Here is a 16,397-nt window from a genome sequence, read left to right on the forward strand (position 1 = left end):
AGGTGGGTGCCTCCGCTGGGGCCCGTGTGCTGCCGCTGGTGTTTTCCACAGTGATTCTGGAGGACAGGATGTTCCCTCCTGCCCGCCGCAGGCAGGCTCTGCCCCAGCCATCTGGGTGCCCATAAGCGGCAGAGAGCCAGCTTCCCCGGTGTGGTTGGGATGCCCGGGGTTGCACGCGGGCGGCGCCGAGGGCGACTGAGAAGCCCTGGTGCCACGCCTGGCCACCCTGCCCAAGAGGCCTGGCAGGACGCCTGGTGCCCCTCCCCCCACAGCCTTCCCTTGGCAGAGGCCCCCCCCAAGAATATGGGCTCCCACGAGGGTCCCCCCCTTTTGATCACTGAGGCACGTGGTTCCTGCCCTTTGACCCCTCCGAGGCATCGCGCCCTTTGACCCCAATATAGGCCTCCCCCCCCCCAACCCGTCCTAGGGCTCCCACCCCACGTGGATATGCCCCATAACACCTGACCTTTGACTCCCTACCCACTCGGGGCCACGCGGCCTCGCCGATTTTTCTGGAAGGCCCCGGACGCGGCCGGTCACCATAGAAACCAACGCCACGCGCGGAACCCGGCGTGGAACTCCCGCCTCCTTTCCGATGACAGGACGCGGCTCCAGCCAATCAGCGAGCGGGGAGGGGGCCGTGGGGCGCGAGGATTGGCTGGCGGGCGGTGGCTGGGTTTCCGGTTCCGGTGTGAGGGTCTGAGGCCGCGGGAGCAGCGGTGGCGGCGGGCAAGGATGGGGCCGAGTGCGGAGGCGGCGGAGCAGGAGGAGCGTTTCGACGGGATGCTCCTGGCCATGGCCCAGCAGCACCAGGGCGGCGTGCGGGAGGTAACGCCCGGCCGCCCCCCCCGCTCTGTGGCGGGCCTGCGTGGGGGGGGGGCTGTTAACGCCCGCTCCCGGCCGCCCCCCCCCCGCTCTGTGCCGGGCCTGCGTGGGGGGGGGGCTGGTGGCGGCCGCTCCCGGCCGCCCCCCCCCCGCTCTGTGGCGGGCCTGCGTGGGGGGGGGCTGGTAACGCCCGCTCCCGGCCGTCCCCCCCCTTGCTCTGTGCCGGGCCTGCGTGGGCCTGGGGGGGCTCTGAGACACCGCCAGCGCCTGGGCGCGTGCTCTGGGGCGGGCTGCAGCAAACTGCCCCCCCCCCCCCGCTCCCTGACCAAGGGAAGCAGCTGGCAACGTCCCGCACGTGAGGATGTAAAACCCCATGTAATTGGCTAACGTTGTGTTTAAACGGTTAACCGGCAGTGGGGGTGGGGGCGCTCCAGCTCCTCTGCCGCCAACAGGGGCTGCTCTGGCCAGGCCTGGGTGCCCCTGTGGCATGTCCAGGGTGGGCTCTCTGTCGCTGGGCTGCTCCTGCTGGGTAGGAGCACTCCCCACCCGTGCTGGGCTCCTTGGGACGGAGCAGCCCCTGCCTGTAGTGGGCAAGGAACAGCTCCGGCCCCCACTAATGAATTGATTAACCATTCTCATTCCCTTGTCCCGTATGAGTTGGGGGACGTGGTTCACCCCTTCCTCCCATCCTCTCTAAAGGATGCCTGAGGGGTGGGAGGCTCAGTGTTGTGGCAATCCTGGACAGGGCAAATGCCCCCAGCCAGCCTCTTTCACTTTTCTGGTGATTTGTCTCTTTTCTGTATGTTTTTATGAGATGCTACCCCATTCCAGGCCCATCCCATTTTCCTGGCACAACCAAACTTTTACTGTGCTTTAAGTTATGATATGAGGAAGCCGTATACCAAATTTGGTAGTCCTAGCTCTTACCGTTTAGGAGGAGTTCTGAGACAGACACATACTCTCAATATATAGTTGATTGATATGGTGCTGTTAACCTACATGAACCCTTATAGACAGTCAAGATGAACAAATCCACACTGGTGTTACTTTTTATATTACATCCCCTTTTTGTTGAAATTGTAATATAAAAATGTAATATAAATGTAATATAAAAAATACTGAGTATCCGTATTAGAGAGACAAGTTGGGTGAGGTAATCTCTTCTTGGACAAACTTCTTTTAGTGAGAGAGAAGCAGCTTTGGAGCCATACTCTTTTACAAGTCCAGGAATGATTCTAAGAGTCCACTAAAAGCTATCAGCACACCTGCTTTGTCTCTGTAATGCTCTAATGACTATCCCAGCTACAACTGCATTACATATATTAGTACCTATATGCAGGGCTTGACAATTAACATAATCTACTCGCCACAGCACGGCCGCACAGCACGGTCAGCACATGGTCTGCATGTGCAGCGCACAGCTGGTGAGCGAGGCTCGCCGCCACTTGGCAAGCCCGTCCTATATGGCTGATTTATGTTTGTCACTCATGTCATTGAGTCCTATCCTTGATATGCTGTACCCATAAGAATGACCACCCTGAGTCAGGATACTAGGCTAAAGGAACCGTAGCTCCATCTTCTAACAGTGACTGGTGCCAGGTACTTCAAAGGGAGTGATTAGAACAAGGCAACTTACCAAGTGATCCATCTCCTGTCATCCAATCTCAGCTTCTAGCATTGCAACCATGATGCAAGCAAAATTGTTTAAACACTAGCAGTTTCTTGGCCACTATAGATAGATTTTGTTACTGGCACTCGTCTCAAAGTGTTGCAAGGACTTACGTTATGTTTCAAATGACCTAGGAAAATAAATAGGATGGTTGGGTTACTGTGGCTTTCTGGATCAAGTACCTGCCTACATCAGTCAGGGAAACAGTAGTAACAACATGCAACTGACGAAGTGGGTCTTTGCCCATGAAAGCTTGTGCCCAAATCAAATTTGTTAGTCTTTAAGGTGTCCTAGGACTCCTAAGAGATACTATGTATCAGAAGAGTTACTGGGTTAGTCCGTAACAGCAGCACTGACATAGCACAGCTTCCAGCTAGGATGTAAACTATGTTTAAAAAAAATTAACTGTGTAATCGATAGAAAGTCCATCGGTTATAGTTACAATTAAACGGGCTCCCCAGGCTGCTGGCACCACAAGCTCCAGGCTGCCTGCTGCCCACTCCTGCTCCCTAGCAGAGTTTAAATGGTAACATGAACCAATAAGCATGAGCTTATCGGTTAATTGTTTAAACTCTTACCTAGCTCCAGCTGAGGTGCGGGCAGCGATTTAGTCTCAGTGCGTACTAGTTGCTTTTCCTCTCCCACCTCCCAGGAATTTTCAACTAGAAATAGATATGTTTCAGCATGGCAATCTAGTCTGCTTCTCCATCAAATGTTTGATTGAAGCAATTCCCTTTTGCTTCCCATGCTTCTGGACCATTTGCAAAATGCTATTCTTTAGCTGTGCCATAATTAGAGCAGCTACTTGTCTCTGCTTCTGTTGAGTCCTAGTGAAAATTAATCTTAAAATAGACCAAAGCAGTCCAACACCACATTTATCTTTTCCTTGGATATTGAGAGCATTGCTTGGTTGATGGCCTGAAAGTGAGGATACTTAAGAGTTCTCTCATCCAGCAGATTGAACAATTTTTTAAATAAAAAATGTGATACTGAGATACTAAGTTTAGGAACAGGTGATAAGGGATTGTAACAACTCAGATCTCCAGACTTTACTTGCAGCTGTGCAAAAGCCTGGCTTTACTAAACCAGTGTGGTAGATACTAAGTCCCTAGTTTGCATTGTTGGCCATTGTGAATTACAGAATTTTACAGATAAACCAAGAAAACCGAAGTCTAGGATACTGAATTACAGGTGCTTTACTTCTTATTTTAGTATTATTATAATATAGTCAACTTATAATTCTTCATATTTAAGTGTGTTGTGATCTAATTTTTTTTTATAAAAGAGACTTGATAACATAAGGTCTCCTACAGCTACTACAGTGTTGCTCAGAGCTGAGGAATGACTTAGTACATGCAAGAAAAATACTGGGTTATCATATAAGCAAAAGACCTAAGATTATGAGAGATGAACATTTAAAAAAATATCCTCACATAGGCATTTTAAAGTTTTAATTCTAGAAACCCACACTGTAGCTATAGTAGTCATAATGCTTTCAAGGGAAGGGGACACCAAAAAGAATTTCAGTCTTGTATAATCTCATGAGAATCTCTTGAAGGTAGAGAACTCAGAAGGCATAGCTTTGCACAATGCACTAATTGTTATTTATCTGAGAAATAGGTACAGGGGTTTGATTCCAAGCTTTAACAGGTCTTCAGGTAGACTTGGCTAGGGATTTCAGTACATAACATCAAACATTTCTCCTTACTGAGGTGAGAAGTACGGATGGGAACTAGCATCTCTTGTTGATCAGGTGGCAGTTTAGTATTCTGGCCGGCCAAAAATAAAGTTATTTTGCGTTTTTTTTCTTCCTTGGCTTTTTTGAGTAGGTTGAAACTTTATTTTGGGTCTCCTGAAACTACCTTGTCTTTTGTCTTTCAGCTTGTGAACACGTTCTTCAGTTTCCTCAGACGCAAAACTGACTTCTTCGTCGGCGGAGAAGAGGGAGTAGCAGAGAAGGTAACTCCCCTCCCCTCCTCCAAATCTTCATGACTGATTTCGTCCATCCCCAGAGCAAGTTATTCTCTGTCTGGGAACACTCAGTGGACCACAGAAATGAGTTCTTCAGATTTTCCAGTTATTGCTTTGCCTCTGTGCTTTCCTATTGCCATCTGATTATTTTTTACTGCTCTGTGGGCCTGACTTTGTGATGCTGCTGAAATATACTAAGGAAACAAGGTCATAATAAACTGCCCCATCCACAACTGAGCAGTGGTAACAGGCTTTTTGGGCTATGCTCTGGCCAAAGGCTTGTTTGGAAAGCATGCCTGCCAGACGCACTGATTTGACTGGGTCAGACACCGCAGGTTTAATAACCCCAGGTTACCTTGTTTATTCATTTCAGAGAAAACACAAAGTCCATCTCACATAACTGCCACTTTGTCTCTGAGCTGAAGGCTATGAGACTGGTGGTTACTGTGTGGGTGTGAGAGAACTGGACCCTTCAGGTTCCTGGCATGCCTGACCCTACTGCCACATACTGCATTTCATATTTAATCTCAGAACAGATCTCAGCACTCCAATATGAAGTATTCAGAACTTTCGGAAAGCCTTCTGTAGTTAGCTATGCAGTAGCAGTTCCAAACTTCTTCTGGGTGTGGCTTGTATATTAGCAGCATCTCATGGAAACATTCATTTCCATACAGATCACTTCCTCTCCTACTGGCTATTGGATAACTTCTGTGGCAACTATAGGAATTTTTGTATGAAATAAATAAATATTGGGACATTATGAAATATATTTACAGGTGCTGTAATTCAGTTTAGCAAGTGGAGGCAAGGAACGACCAGAAGATTGTGATCAACAAATTCTCTGCATGCCACCGCCAAGTGCTTTATCAACCACTGCTGGCCTGCAGGCCACAGGGTTTGAGAAGCACTGCCATATGGCTTTGTCAATGCTGCATAATGTATGCACGCTGCCCACTGTCATGGTCAGAGTTGAGACCTAAAAGCTGGGACTCCTGGCTTCTGTGCTGTACTGTCAAAAGTTACTTAGCAAGTCAAATCACTTAGCAGTTTCCCTCAGTTTCCCCATCCGTAAGAAGTTAAGGTTTCATTCTCTGGTAAAGTGTTTTGTGATCCTCAGAAAGATGCTGCATGCAAAACATGACTTCTCTGCCTTTTGCAACACAGTGCCCCAACAAAGGTTTGAAGAACCCCTATTTCACGCTCTCATTCTCCCTTTACCCCTTGTAACTCTTAATGTTTCCTTTGGGACTGAAATGTCTTGTGTATAGTCTCAGCAGCAAGGTGAAGCTTTAGTGGTAGGGTAAGGGGAATTATGCAGCTGTGGAGGGTGACAATACACACCTCCTCCCTCTTTTTAAGAACTTTTTTGTGCTTGACTAACTTGGAGTGCTTGTTTTTATATAGTCATACTATGGAGCAAGTCTTTGATAATCACTGTACAGTCAGTAAATTATACTACATGCAAATATAGATTTTTGTGCTTCTGTTCATGGCTACTCAAATGCTGAACCAACTTTCAAAAGAAACTTGAAACTGAGCCAGTTCCACAAATGGTTGTATAACACTCTGCCATGTGCTGCCAGCTATGTGTGAGGTCCTGATCTCAGTCTCTGACCCTCCCGTGATGTGGGTTAGGCATACTGCAGACAAATACAGGTTGAACCTCTCTAGTCTGGCACCCTCGGGACCTGCAGTGCTGAACCAGAGATTTTGCCGAACCGCGAGTCAGTAGTGTCTTGCAAGATTTCCAATGCTTCCACTGATCGCTGGGCTCTTAGAAGACATTTAGGGGTATATTAGAGCTGAATAACAGCACAGAACACTGAGAGCCAGGACTGGTGGCTATAAACAAACTTTATGGCACTGCGGGAAACTTGGCCACATCCATGTTAAGTGGACATCCAGCTAACTGAAATCATGCCGGACCCTGGATGATGCCAGTCTAGAGAGGTTCAACCTGTAATATGCTTCTCCAACCTCCATTAAATATCATAGCAGGGGGAGTTCTGAACTCCTGGTATATACATAAAGAGACAGGCTACTGGGCTAGATGGACCTTTGGTCTGACCCAGTACAGCTATTCTTATGGTCTAAGATTTACTAATGATTGTATCCTTCTTCCCCGGACTGCAGTCAGTTCCATAATTAACTGAGGTCGAGATTCTGTGAGCTGCTTTGGGCCCAGTTCACCTTGATAAGTGCCAGCACATTCTTGGATCTTCCTCTTGTTAAATTCATACCCTTTGATCTAAGGAATTTCTTCCTCCCCTCCTTTTAACTTCTGTCTATGATGATTACCAGGGTTGCTCCCACCTGCCCCGCATGACATTCTCCTTAGATGCTCTTTCCTTTCAAAAGAGCTAGTGTGTCTCCTATAGCAGAACTGTGTGTTCACTACGTGCTGCCTTGCACAGTACCTTGGGCATTATCAATGGCTGGGTTATTGCTCTGGCTTCCTGCCTATGTACTCAACTCTCCCGCCAAGCAGTGCAGCCATTTACATCAGATTCCATATTCTTGGTGCACCTGAGTCACTGCAAGATGATGGACCTGAGAGCCCTTTGGGGCAGTGTTATATGATAGCTTGTTCCTACCCAATAGAATTAGGTTTTCACATCTCTCTTACAGACTATAGCTTTAAGGTAAAAATTGATGCTTCTAGAGCTTTTTGTTGTTTCTTTTTGCTGTTCCTCTTCTGCCAACAGTGCAGTTCCTTTACAAAAAGCTGTGTGAATGCTAGTTCTTCACCCTAACGAGCTTCCTATTTAAATATGAAATTGGATAGTTGCCCATCTAGTATATGGGCATGCTTCAGATGGGAAAGGCCTTCTGCACTGTACTTGGAAAGCATCTGGATCCAATTATAACACCTACTCTTAACACCTATTACTTCTATCACCACTTTTGTGGGGTAGATCTCAACACATTGACAAACATTAGTTATCAGAGCTTACCAGCCCGCTGAGTTTTAGGACAGTATTTTTCTTCTTTTACAGATGAGTAAGGCAGAGTCTACGTGAATAGTACAAAGTGAGACCACAAATCTGTGGCACAGAGCTGCGTATAGAAATTAGGGTCCATTATACTGTCACCTGTGCAAAGTAGCTGTTAAACTCTGCCAGGTCGCAGGAACCAATTTTACACTTTGTAAGGTTCAGGCCACTGGAGACTCAGGCTCACAAGAGTCCTTTTCACCTATCAGCAGGTATTCTGAACTTTCCCCATTATCCTTCTCAAATAGTGCGGTGAAAAGAGAGGGAAATACCCCTAGATCAGGGCTGCCGAGGAACTTGTCTGTGCTCTGCAGTCGATTTATGAAGGAGATGGAGTCTCCTTTCAGTTGCTGCCACTCAGGTTCAGGAATATGGTGAATTCTTAAAACTCCTTTATCATTGGACTCCTTCCTTTAGTTGATCACAGAGACATTCAACCACCACAACAAGTTGGCTCAGAAAGAGCGGAAGGAGAAAAAGGCCCGGCAAGAGGCAGAACAGCGTGAAAAGGCAGAGCGAGCTGCCAGACTCACTAAAGAAAAGAAGCAGGAAGATAATGAGCCGAGGATCAAGGAGCTTACGGAGGAAGAGGCAGAAAGGTTACAACAGGAAATCGACCAGGTAAGAGCTCAGTATGGGGAGCATGGGGGTGTGCACCATCTACCGTTTAAATGGAGACTGGAGCTAGAGCTGTTGGCTGGTATGCAACCCAATCAGGAGTGACTGGTATAATGCAGCTAGAAGGTTCATGCTCTTATTGCAACTGAGCATTCTGGTGCAGTTTGACTTACTGTCTGTGCGATTACACTGGGAAAGGGAGCAGAGGAGGGCAGAGGCCATTCCAGTCTGCCTTTCAGAAAGTGGGGCTTTCCTGTTACAGGGTGCAGTAGGGCTGACAATCCCCTCCCGTCCCCAAGTTTCCTGTAGTTGTGAGTTATGCACAGTCCTGTAACTTCTAACTCTAAAGAAGGAAATGGGGTCACCTAGTGCTGTATCGGTAGGTTTCACTTGTCAGTTTCTCAGACATCAGATAATTATTCTGGGGGGGGGGGGTCTTTTTTTTTAACAGAAAAAAGAACAAAAACAAGATGAGCCCAAAGAAGTCTCCATGAAACCCTCTGAGAATCCAACAGAATCTCCAGAGTCTAGCAAACAGGTAATATATTCCTAGAGACTTCCTCAGTTCTGGGGAGGTGAAGCAGTCCAGCACTGACATGGCCTCTCAGTGTGTGGGAGGAGTGAAAAGGGTGAAGTGTCCCCTGTCTTTGAGTGGGCACTGGAGATCTACAGTGCTTCTGCCATCTGTACCCCCTGCCCAATTGGAGCGTGCAACTGATTCTCAAGGATGGTCTCTCTTTTTTTTTAAAATCTGATGCTTTGAAAGGAAATATCTGCCTTCTAATTCTCTACTGGATCTGCATGGCGTGCCTTGGCCATTGAACATATCATTAACTGGAATGTCCCATATGAGTTTAAAGAGCCATCCTTACTAGTGAAATGTATATGCGGGCTTGAAAATCTCTTTACTGATGCTTCAGTTGTCTGTTTAGGAGACGGATGACGAGGAAGAAGATGAGAAGGATAAAGGAAAACTTAAACCAAACTCTGGGAATGGTGCTGACCTTCCGAACTATCGGTGGACACAGACCCTTTCTGAACTGGATGTGAGTGTTGCCTTGGATTGGGGGAGTGAGGAATTCTAGCCTCGAAACTTGAGGGCTGGCGCTGCTATGAACTGTGGAGCTCTTGATCAGTAACAAGATCAACTAGCTCAGTGATATGTCTTGTACTATGGTTATCTAAGAAGATAAAAACAACTGTACGGCTGTAGCACACCCATAGGGGAAGAGAAAACTTGGCAGTTAACAATCTTTGAGACTCATGTTTTGCTCATCCTGTGCAACCCCCTTGAGACTGGTCAGGCATCATCTTGCCAAATGGCTGCTTTAGCTCCCACAGAATTCATGTATTTAATGCACAAAGAGCATATCCTTCCTGGGCATGTACCATCTAGCTCAGATGGACTCTAGTTAGAAAGTCTTAGATCAGTAATACACAAGAACATGAGAGATCTCTCTGATCCCCTCCATCTCCTATGCAGCTGGCCATCCCATTCAAGGTGAACTTCCGGCTGAAGGGGAAGGATGTGTTGGTGGACGTTCAGAGACGACATCTGAAAGTGGGGCTGAAGGGGCACCCCCCAGTGATTGATGGGGATCTGTACAATGAAGTGAAGGTGGAGGAGAGCTCCTGGCTGATCGAGGATGGTAAAATAGTCACTGTGCACCTGGAGAAGGTAAGTACATAAACACCAGTGGTCCACCTGGTATCAGCACAGTATCTTAACACCTCAATCTAGGATACATCTTCAGGGCTTGTCCGCATGTAAAATGCGGTGGCATTGGGTTCTCTGCCTCCCTGAGGGGAGGTAACTAGGATTGTCCCATTGATTATGGGCTGTCTACACCGGGGTTGGGTCGGCTTAACCATGTCACTTAGGTAAAATAGAATTCTTTACCCCTGTCCCAAGCAATGTGGTTCTGCCGACTAATTGCCTAGTGTAGACCAGGCCTCGGATTTGTCACCTAAAAAGAATGGCTTAGGCCTGGGAAACTCTCACATCCTGCATGAGGTCCGGGAGGGTGAAATGAGTGATGGGGTTCAGGCTCATGTCAGTCAGAGCCAGGAACCTTGTGGATTAAGGTTTTCCTTCTGTTCTTAGTACGGTATTGCTTAAGCCTTGATACTGCTCCACAGTGTATTGAGGACCAGAGTCTGACCAAATGTTCAACCTTCACTTTTAATGTACCCACAATCTTGGATTAGTCACTTGCTCTTTGAGAATGGAGTCGTATTTCTTTTAAATTTGGGTGCATTGCCAGAGCGAAGTTCTGGTCTCTCTCACCGGTGGTACGTGAACATTTGGGCACAGCTTGTGTGTGGCATGTGCTAGCTGGTTTCAGGGTGGCAATTTCTTTTATGACGTTGCCGTTGACTTAATAATAGGGACTCCTGGACACTGTCTCCTTGCAGATTTACTGGCAGTGACAGTTCCTACCATTTGGGGTTAAATGGAGAGAACTGGCTTTGTCTTTATCTTCTGATGGACATTGTCAGTTAAAGGGCTACAGGAACAGCACCTCTTCCTTTGTAACACAAAAGTAATGCTCCCTCTCCCATCCCATATGAGCATTTCCAGAGAAACTGCTGCTTAGGAAGAGTTCTTTACCTCCTCTTTTCCTCTCTTCAGATCAACAAGATGGAATGGTGGAACAAACTAGTCCTCACAGACCCAGAAATCAACACAAAGAAAATTAATCCGGAGAATTCAAAGGTAACGTGTCTGATGGTCACTCCATTAACCATAGTGACCTTTTGGCCTCTACTATGTAGTCTCTCTGCGAGCAAAGAAAATGGGGCCAAAAGGATATAGAATCCAAAGAGGATGAAGACTTGAGAGAAATGTTGCCACACTACTTAGTTTCGTAGGTCAGGCAACTTGTTTACCATACCCCACGAGAAATATAGTCTGAATTAGAAGTGGCACTGCAGAATTTCATATGTCCTGGGAAACCAAGATGTAAACATGTCACTGCCTCTTCCTCTGACTTGAGTTACAATGTATTCCTTATTACTCCAGAAGTTTGCTCCTATAGCAGCTAGTGATTGATCAACTGGAGGGCATTAGGTAGTACGTTAAAAGGAACGTGAGGCGGAAAGGTGCCTCCTTATGAAACAATGTTTGGATCAGAGTATGACTAACTGGATATTTCCTAAGAGTACGTCTACACTAGCCCCCTAGATCTATCTAGGGAGGCTAATGAGGGTGACCGAAATGGCAAATCAAGACCAGGATTTAATGGCCAGTCGCCATTTTATAATTTGACTAGCCTGAAGTAACTGCCCGCGTCGACATGCGGCAGTGAAATGGGATTCCGATTTAAAGCCCCTAACTCGAATTAGCTGGTAAACCTCATTGCAGGAGGAATACCAGCTAATTCGAGTTAGGGCTCTAAATCGGAATCCCATTTCACTGCCGCATGTTGACGCGGGCAGTTACTTCGGGCTAGTCAATTTCTAAAATGGCGTCCGGCTCGGAACATGCAAATCAAGTGCGGGATATTTAAATCCCGGGCTTGATTTGCAATTTTGGTCACCCTCATTAGCCTCCCTAGATCGATCTCGGGGGCTAGTGTTGACGTGCCCTGAGTGGGGATATGGATGGCATAATTAGAAAGAAGTGATCCAGCAAGTTAAATGATTCAAAAGTCTGGGATTGTGTTGGCTGCTTCAGAGGTAGTCGTGCAACCTGAATGCAGCAAAACTTATTGTGGTAAGTGCAGCTGGATTTACAAATAAATTTTCTATATAATTAAGCTGGTAGTTTGCATGCTGCGGTGCATTGAAAATGTACAGTCTTACAGAACCTCCGCTTAGAATGATCTTTGTAAACCATGGGGGATGTAGTTTGTTCCTCCATCTATAACAATCTCCTTGGGTTTTAGTTGTCAGATCTGGACAGTGAAACTCGCAGCATGGTGGAGAAAATGATGTATGATCAACGGCAGAAATCCATGGGGCTCCCGACATCTGATGAACAGAAGAAGCAGGATATACTGAAAAAGTGCGTAGAGAGAATTCATCCATGGGTACCTCCTTCCCTATCTCCCATGAGATGCAAAATTGCTCAGCCAGATGTCCTGGAGTAATTGTGGGGCAGGGTGACATGACAGAGCATGAGAGATTTGGCTTGGAGCTTGTCTGCATTCACTTGCAGAACTCAGATTACATGTTTTAGATGTTGAAGTTCAGTGTTGGCTAGGAGAAGATGTTGGGATGGAAACGTTGAATTGTGCTGTGTTGCACAGCCCTGCTCTAGGACTAGCTTCTAGTGCAGGGAGTAAGACCCAGCAGCTGATATCTGAGCTGGAGATACTGTCTTTCTGGAGCCACTGAGATCATGTGAAAGCTTATTAATCTCCCTCAACCTAGTAGCCCAGATAATCTTTCCTCCCGCCACAGCCTACATTAGACAGCTGTCTCCAAGCCAATAGCACATTTATGTCTTTATAGCCCTATTTGGCATAACTGCACCTTGGAGCTTCTGTTAGTAACTTCCCTGCCAAGGCCATGGGCGGTCACTGCCCACATCTGCTGGGGTTGGGAGTAGGGGTAACTGTGGGTCAGGCAGCTTCCTCTTGTAAGTGCAGAACTGAGGAGGGTTAGTGCACCAGGACAGTTTCTTCTGCTAACATTTCTCCCTCCTTGGATTTTTTGCCACTGACGTACATTTCCTGGCAGTATTGTCAGAGATTGTTTTGTGATCAGCAATCCAGAGCAGGAGTGGGCAAAAGGAGCTTTGTGGGCTGGATCTGGCCCATGGAGGCCCTGCTGCTCCCCCGCCCCCTGGCCAATCAGGGTCTACGGACAAGGGGAAACACACAAAGTTTCCTTCCGCCCCACAAGGAGTGTGTGGTGCTTAGAAGCACTGCACACTCCTGGCAAGGTAGGAGAAGACTTCATGTGTTCCCTCTGCCCCCAAGCCCTGACTGGCCGGAGGGCAGGGGAGGAAGCACGCAAAGTCTCCTTCCACCCTGTGAGGGGTGCGGTGCTTCTAAGCACCACACACTCCTTGCAGGATGGCTGCAGAATGGGAAGAGACTTTGTATGCTCCCCGTCCCCAGGCCAGTCAGGGCTAGGCAGTGGGGGAAGTGTGTGAAGTCCCCTCCAGCCCTGCAAGGGGCACTCAGCACTGTGTCAACCACCAGCTGCTGCTCAGCTGGTGGTTGACTCTGAGTGGTGCTCCCTTGCAGGGCGGGAGCAGGGAGTGAGAGATTTCACGTGCTCCCCCTCCCCAGGCCCTGATTGACCTGGGAGCAGTAAGGTGGAGTATGCAAAGTCTTCCACCGTCAGGGGCACGGGTGCCTAGAGGGAACCACCAGTTGTTCAGAACTTGCGCTCCCTCAGCCACAGATCAATCGGGTCTGTGGGTAGCATGAAAGTGTCCTGGCCCCACCCTTTCCGGATGGCCTGGGACCATTTCAAAAATTTCTGAGGAGCCCCTCCTCCCCTCCCCCAGTCAAAAATTATTGCCCACCCCTGCTCTAGAGGCTTGGTCAAGCTAACAGTCCATCAGTGTTTTGTGCTGTGTTTCTGGGGAGAGGAGACGTGTTCCACAATGTACATCAGACCCTAAGCTGAGACGGTCTCCCTTCAGCCCTCGGGAAGAACCTGGGCTGGCCCTTGCTTCCCTGACCAGTGTAGATGAGATCTCTTGTACACAAGATCACTTGCTGAAAGTTCTTTGACTGGTGAAGAATGGCCGTGAAGTTGAGACTGTTGGCACGTTGTGGGCTCGGTTCCTGTTCTCTGCCAGCTTCTGAGAGGTCGTGCAGAATGGCATTGTCCTTTGCTATGGCTGCATGTAGCCCTCTGCCTAGCCAGCAGATGGAACGGGGCAGGATGTGCATGGGTCATGGGTGGGGAGCATCTTCTCCTGACCTTGGGCGAGTCAACACTCCTGTTATCCCCCAGTGAGCTTGCCACAGATGCAGCTTCCTGACGCATCCCCTTCACTGCTGTCAGTCCAGCACCATGCAAGGCCCCTGCCTTACTTTGCAGCAGCTCCTGTCCGACCTGCAGCCAGCGGGCTCACATTTATATCGACAGTGGGGGCTTGCTTGGCAGAGCGCAGGGGATGCAGCAGACAACGTTGGTGGGTTGCTTCCATGTGCGATATTGTGCCTTTCCCTTGCTGCAGCATTTGCAAAGCTGCTTGCAGTGGCAGGCAGAGCATCAATCTAATCAAAGTGCCAGATGAGCAGTGCTTAGGGCTGGGTCTGGCCTACCCTTACAGGGGGTGGTTTGTGACATCCTTCCCTGGGTATTGTTCTCATTACCACAGCCGTGGAGACATTCCCGCCATCCCCAGAAACACGTATGACTCAGGAATATGTTCAGGCTTAGATCAGAATTCCCTTGCCCCCGTTATCAACTGCAGCTGCTACGTGTCTGGCCTGAAGGGTGTGTCTGATTAATAATCGCTTCTCATTCTCACCTGCTGGCCTTGGTGACTGGGCACCGTTACTGATATTACTACCAGGAGCAGAAAGAGTGATGAGGTGTCCAAGGTACCTTGCACGGGAAGCTCTGCATCGTGGCTAATGGGAGACCTGCAGGGCAGCGGAAGGGCAAGGTAGCGGCCCCAGTGGAGAGGGCCCTGCTGTCTTTTCCTACGTGGCAAGGGCTGAATGGGTCACTGCCCTGCCTGGCTTGTTCACTAGTGCGCCTCTGTCTTACAGGTTCATGGAGCAGCATCCTGAAATGGACTTCTCAAAGGCTAAATTCAACTGAGCCCCTTGATCTCCTCTCCCCCCACCCGCCTCAGACAAGCCATGGAATGGGGCAGGATGTGCATGGAGCGGGGGTGGGGAGTGTCCTCTCCTGACCTGGGGCTAGTCAACACTCCTGTTATCCCCCAGTGAGCTTGCCACAGATGCAGCTTCCTGACGCATCCCCTTCACTGCTGTCAGTCCAGCACCATGCAAGGCCCCTGCCTTACTTTGCAGCAGCGCCTGTCCGACCTGCAGCCAGCGGGCTCGCATTTATATCGACATTGGGGGCTTGCTTGGCAGAGCGCAGGGATGCAGCAGAAAAAGGCTATTTGAGTTAGGCTAAAGCAATGTTTGAACATCTAGGACTGTCCCTTGCCTCTTGGAACCCACTAACCCCAGCCCCTGGTTCCGAACCCATCTAGGTGTGACCGGAATAGAGCCGCCCTCCACGCACCTGCTTTGAAACGGGGGCAATTCCATCCTCTGCCCCTCCCCCTCCTCATGTACTTGCTCCAAAGCACCTGCACAGCTCTCGTAGGACCTGCCCTTTGTGTATCAAGCAATTTGAGGCTGGATGAGCTGTGGAGTTTGGAGGGTTGGTTCTACCGTCAGCAATACAGCCCTGTTTGCACTCGGTGAGTCCCTCAGCTCTTCCTGCCTGCCCTGCCCTGCTCTGGTATAGAAATGGTTGGCTCCTCTAGCTTCCATCTGTTTGTCCGGGGGGAGGTCCCCAATACGGCCGCCTTCGCCCTTGGGCTTTGGAGTAGAGGCTAATGTGCCAATTAAACACCATGTTCTCGACAGCAGAAGGATTTTACGCCTGGTCCACACGAGTGCAAACCCATTTCAGTTACTAGAGGGCACTGCTCATCGCTCTGCTGCTCCAAATAGCGGGGGGGGGCTTTGTGGCCTTTCTCATCGAGGGGAGGTGCTAGTGTGGAATCAGGCTGGGGGGAGAGGAGGTTCGTTTGTTGATTTGCCCGTTGTTGGGCTTGGTGAAAACGGGACCTAATTCAGGGGAAATGTGGCTAAAGTGAGGGGGTCCTGAAATTCCCTTTTCAGACCCTCCTGCTCTTGCAAAGGGGGGGGGGGTGGAGGAGGGTGCCCCCTGGGCAGTGACAGCTCTTGCTGGGAGTTTGGACCGTCTCCCCCCCCCCCCCCCCCATTGCAAGTTAGTCCTTTCCAAGAGGCTGTCTCTTTTCCAGTTGTCTGTCAAGTGTCTTTCCTTCCCCCCCCCCCCCCCCCCCCGCCATGCTGTGCTCTGCTCTGCTCTCCTCTCCTCTCCAGGGTGCTGCTGCCTTGAGTAACTTGGTTTTCTGCATGTTCCCAGCCTTGTTAAAACAGCACTTGTCCAATAAAGGAAAGAGGGAGGCTGGCCTGTGCGCTTGTGTGGGAAGGAGGGGTGAGGTGCTGTGTGGCCTGATAGGAGGGGGAGATGATGGAAATAGTCACAAGGGCTGGACCAAGAGGCCACTAGTGTCCTGTTGGACGTGCCCTGGAATGGAACAGGAAAGAGAATGAAGTGGGTCCCCGCTCAGCCTTGCATCTCTGAATACTCAGCTGGCCTAAGGATGGGCAGCCGGGGGGGGGGGGGGGGGGGGGTGA

At 49.1% G+C, this 16,397-nt stretch overlaps 1 protein-coding gene across 1 annotated transcript; it reads left to right on the plus strand.

Moving 5' to 3' along the window:
* Positions 1–668: 668 nt before the first annotated feature.
* On the plus strand, positions 669–16,167 carry NUDC (nuclear distribution C, dynein complex regulator). The gene is made up of 9 exons (XM_075909078.1): positions 669–828; positions 4,376–4,453; positions 7,876–8,079; positions 8,528–8,614; positions 9,009–9,122; positions 9,560–9,754; positions 10,709–10,792; positions 11,964–12,082; positions 14,760–16,167. Exons 1-9 carry the CDS (start codon positions 736–738, stop codon positions 14,809–14,811), a joined length of 1,026 nt encoding a protein of 341 aa, XP_075765193.1. The 5' UTR covers positions 669–735; the 3' UTR covers positions 14,812–16,167.
* Positions 16,168–16,397: the final 230 nt, after the last annotated feature.

This window comes from Pelodiscus sinensis, chromosome 25 (genome assembly GCF_049634645.1).
Source record: "Pelodiscus sinensis isolate JC-2024 chromosome 25, ASM4963464v1, whole genome shotgun sequence".
In the NCBI taxonomy this organism is placed as follows: Eukaryota; Metazoa; Chordata; order Testudines; family Trionychidae; genus Pelodiscus; species Pelodiscus sinensis.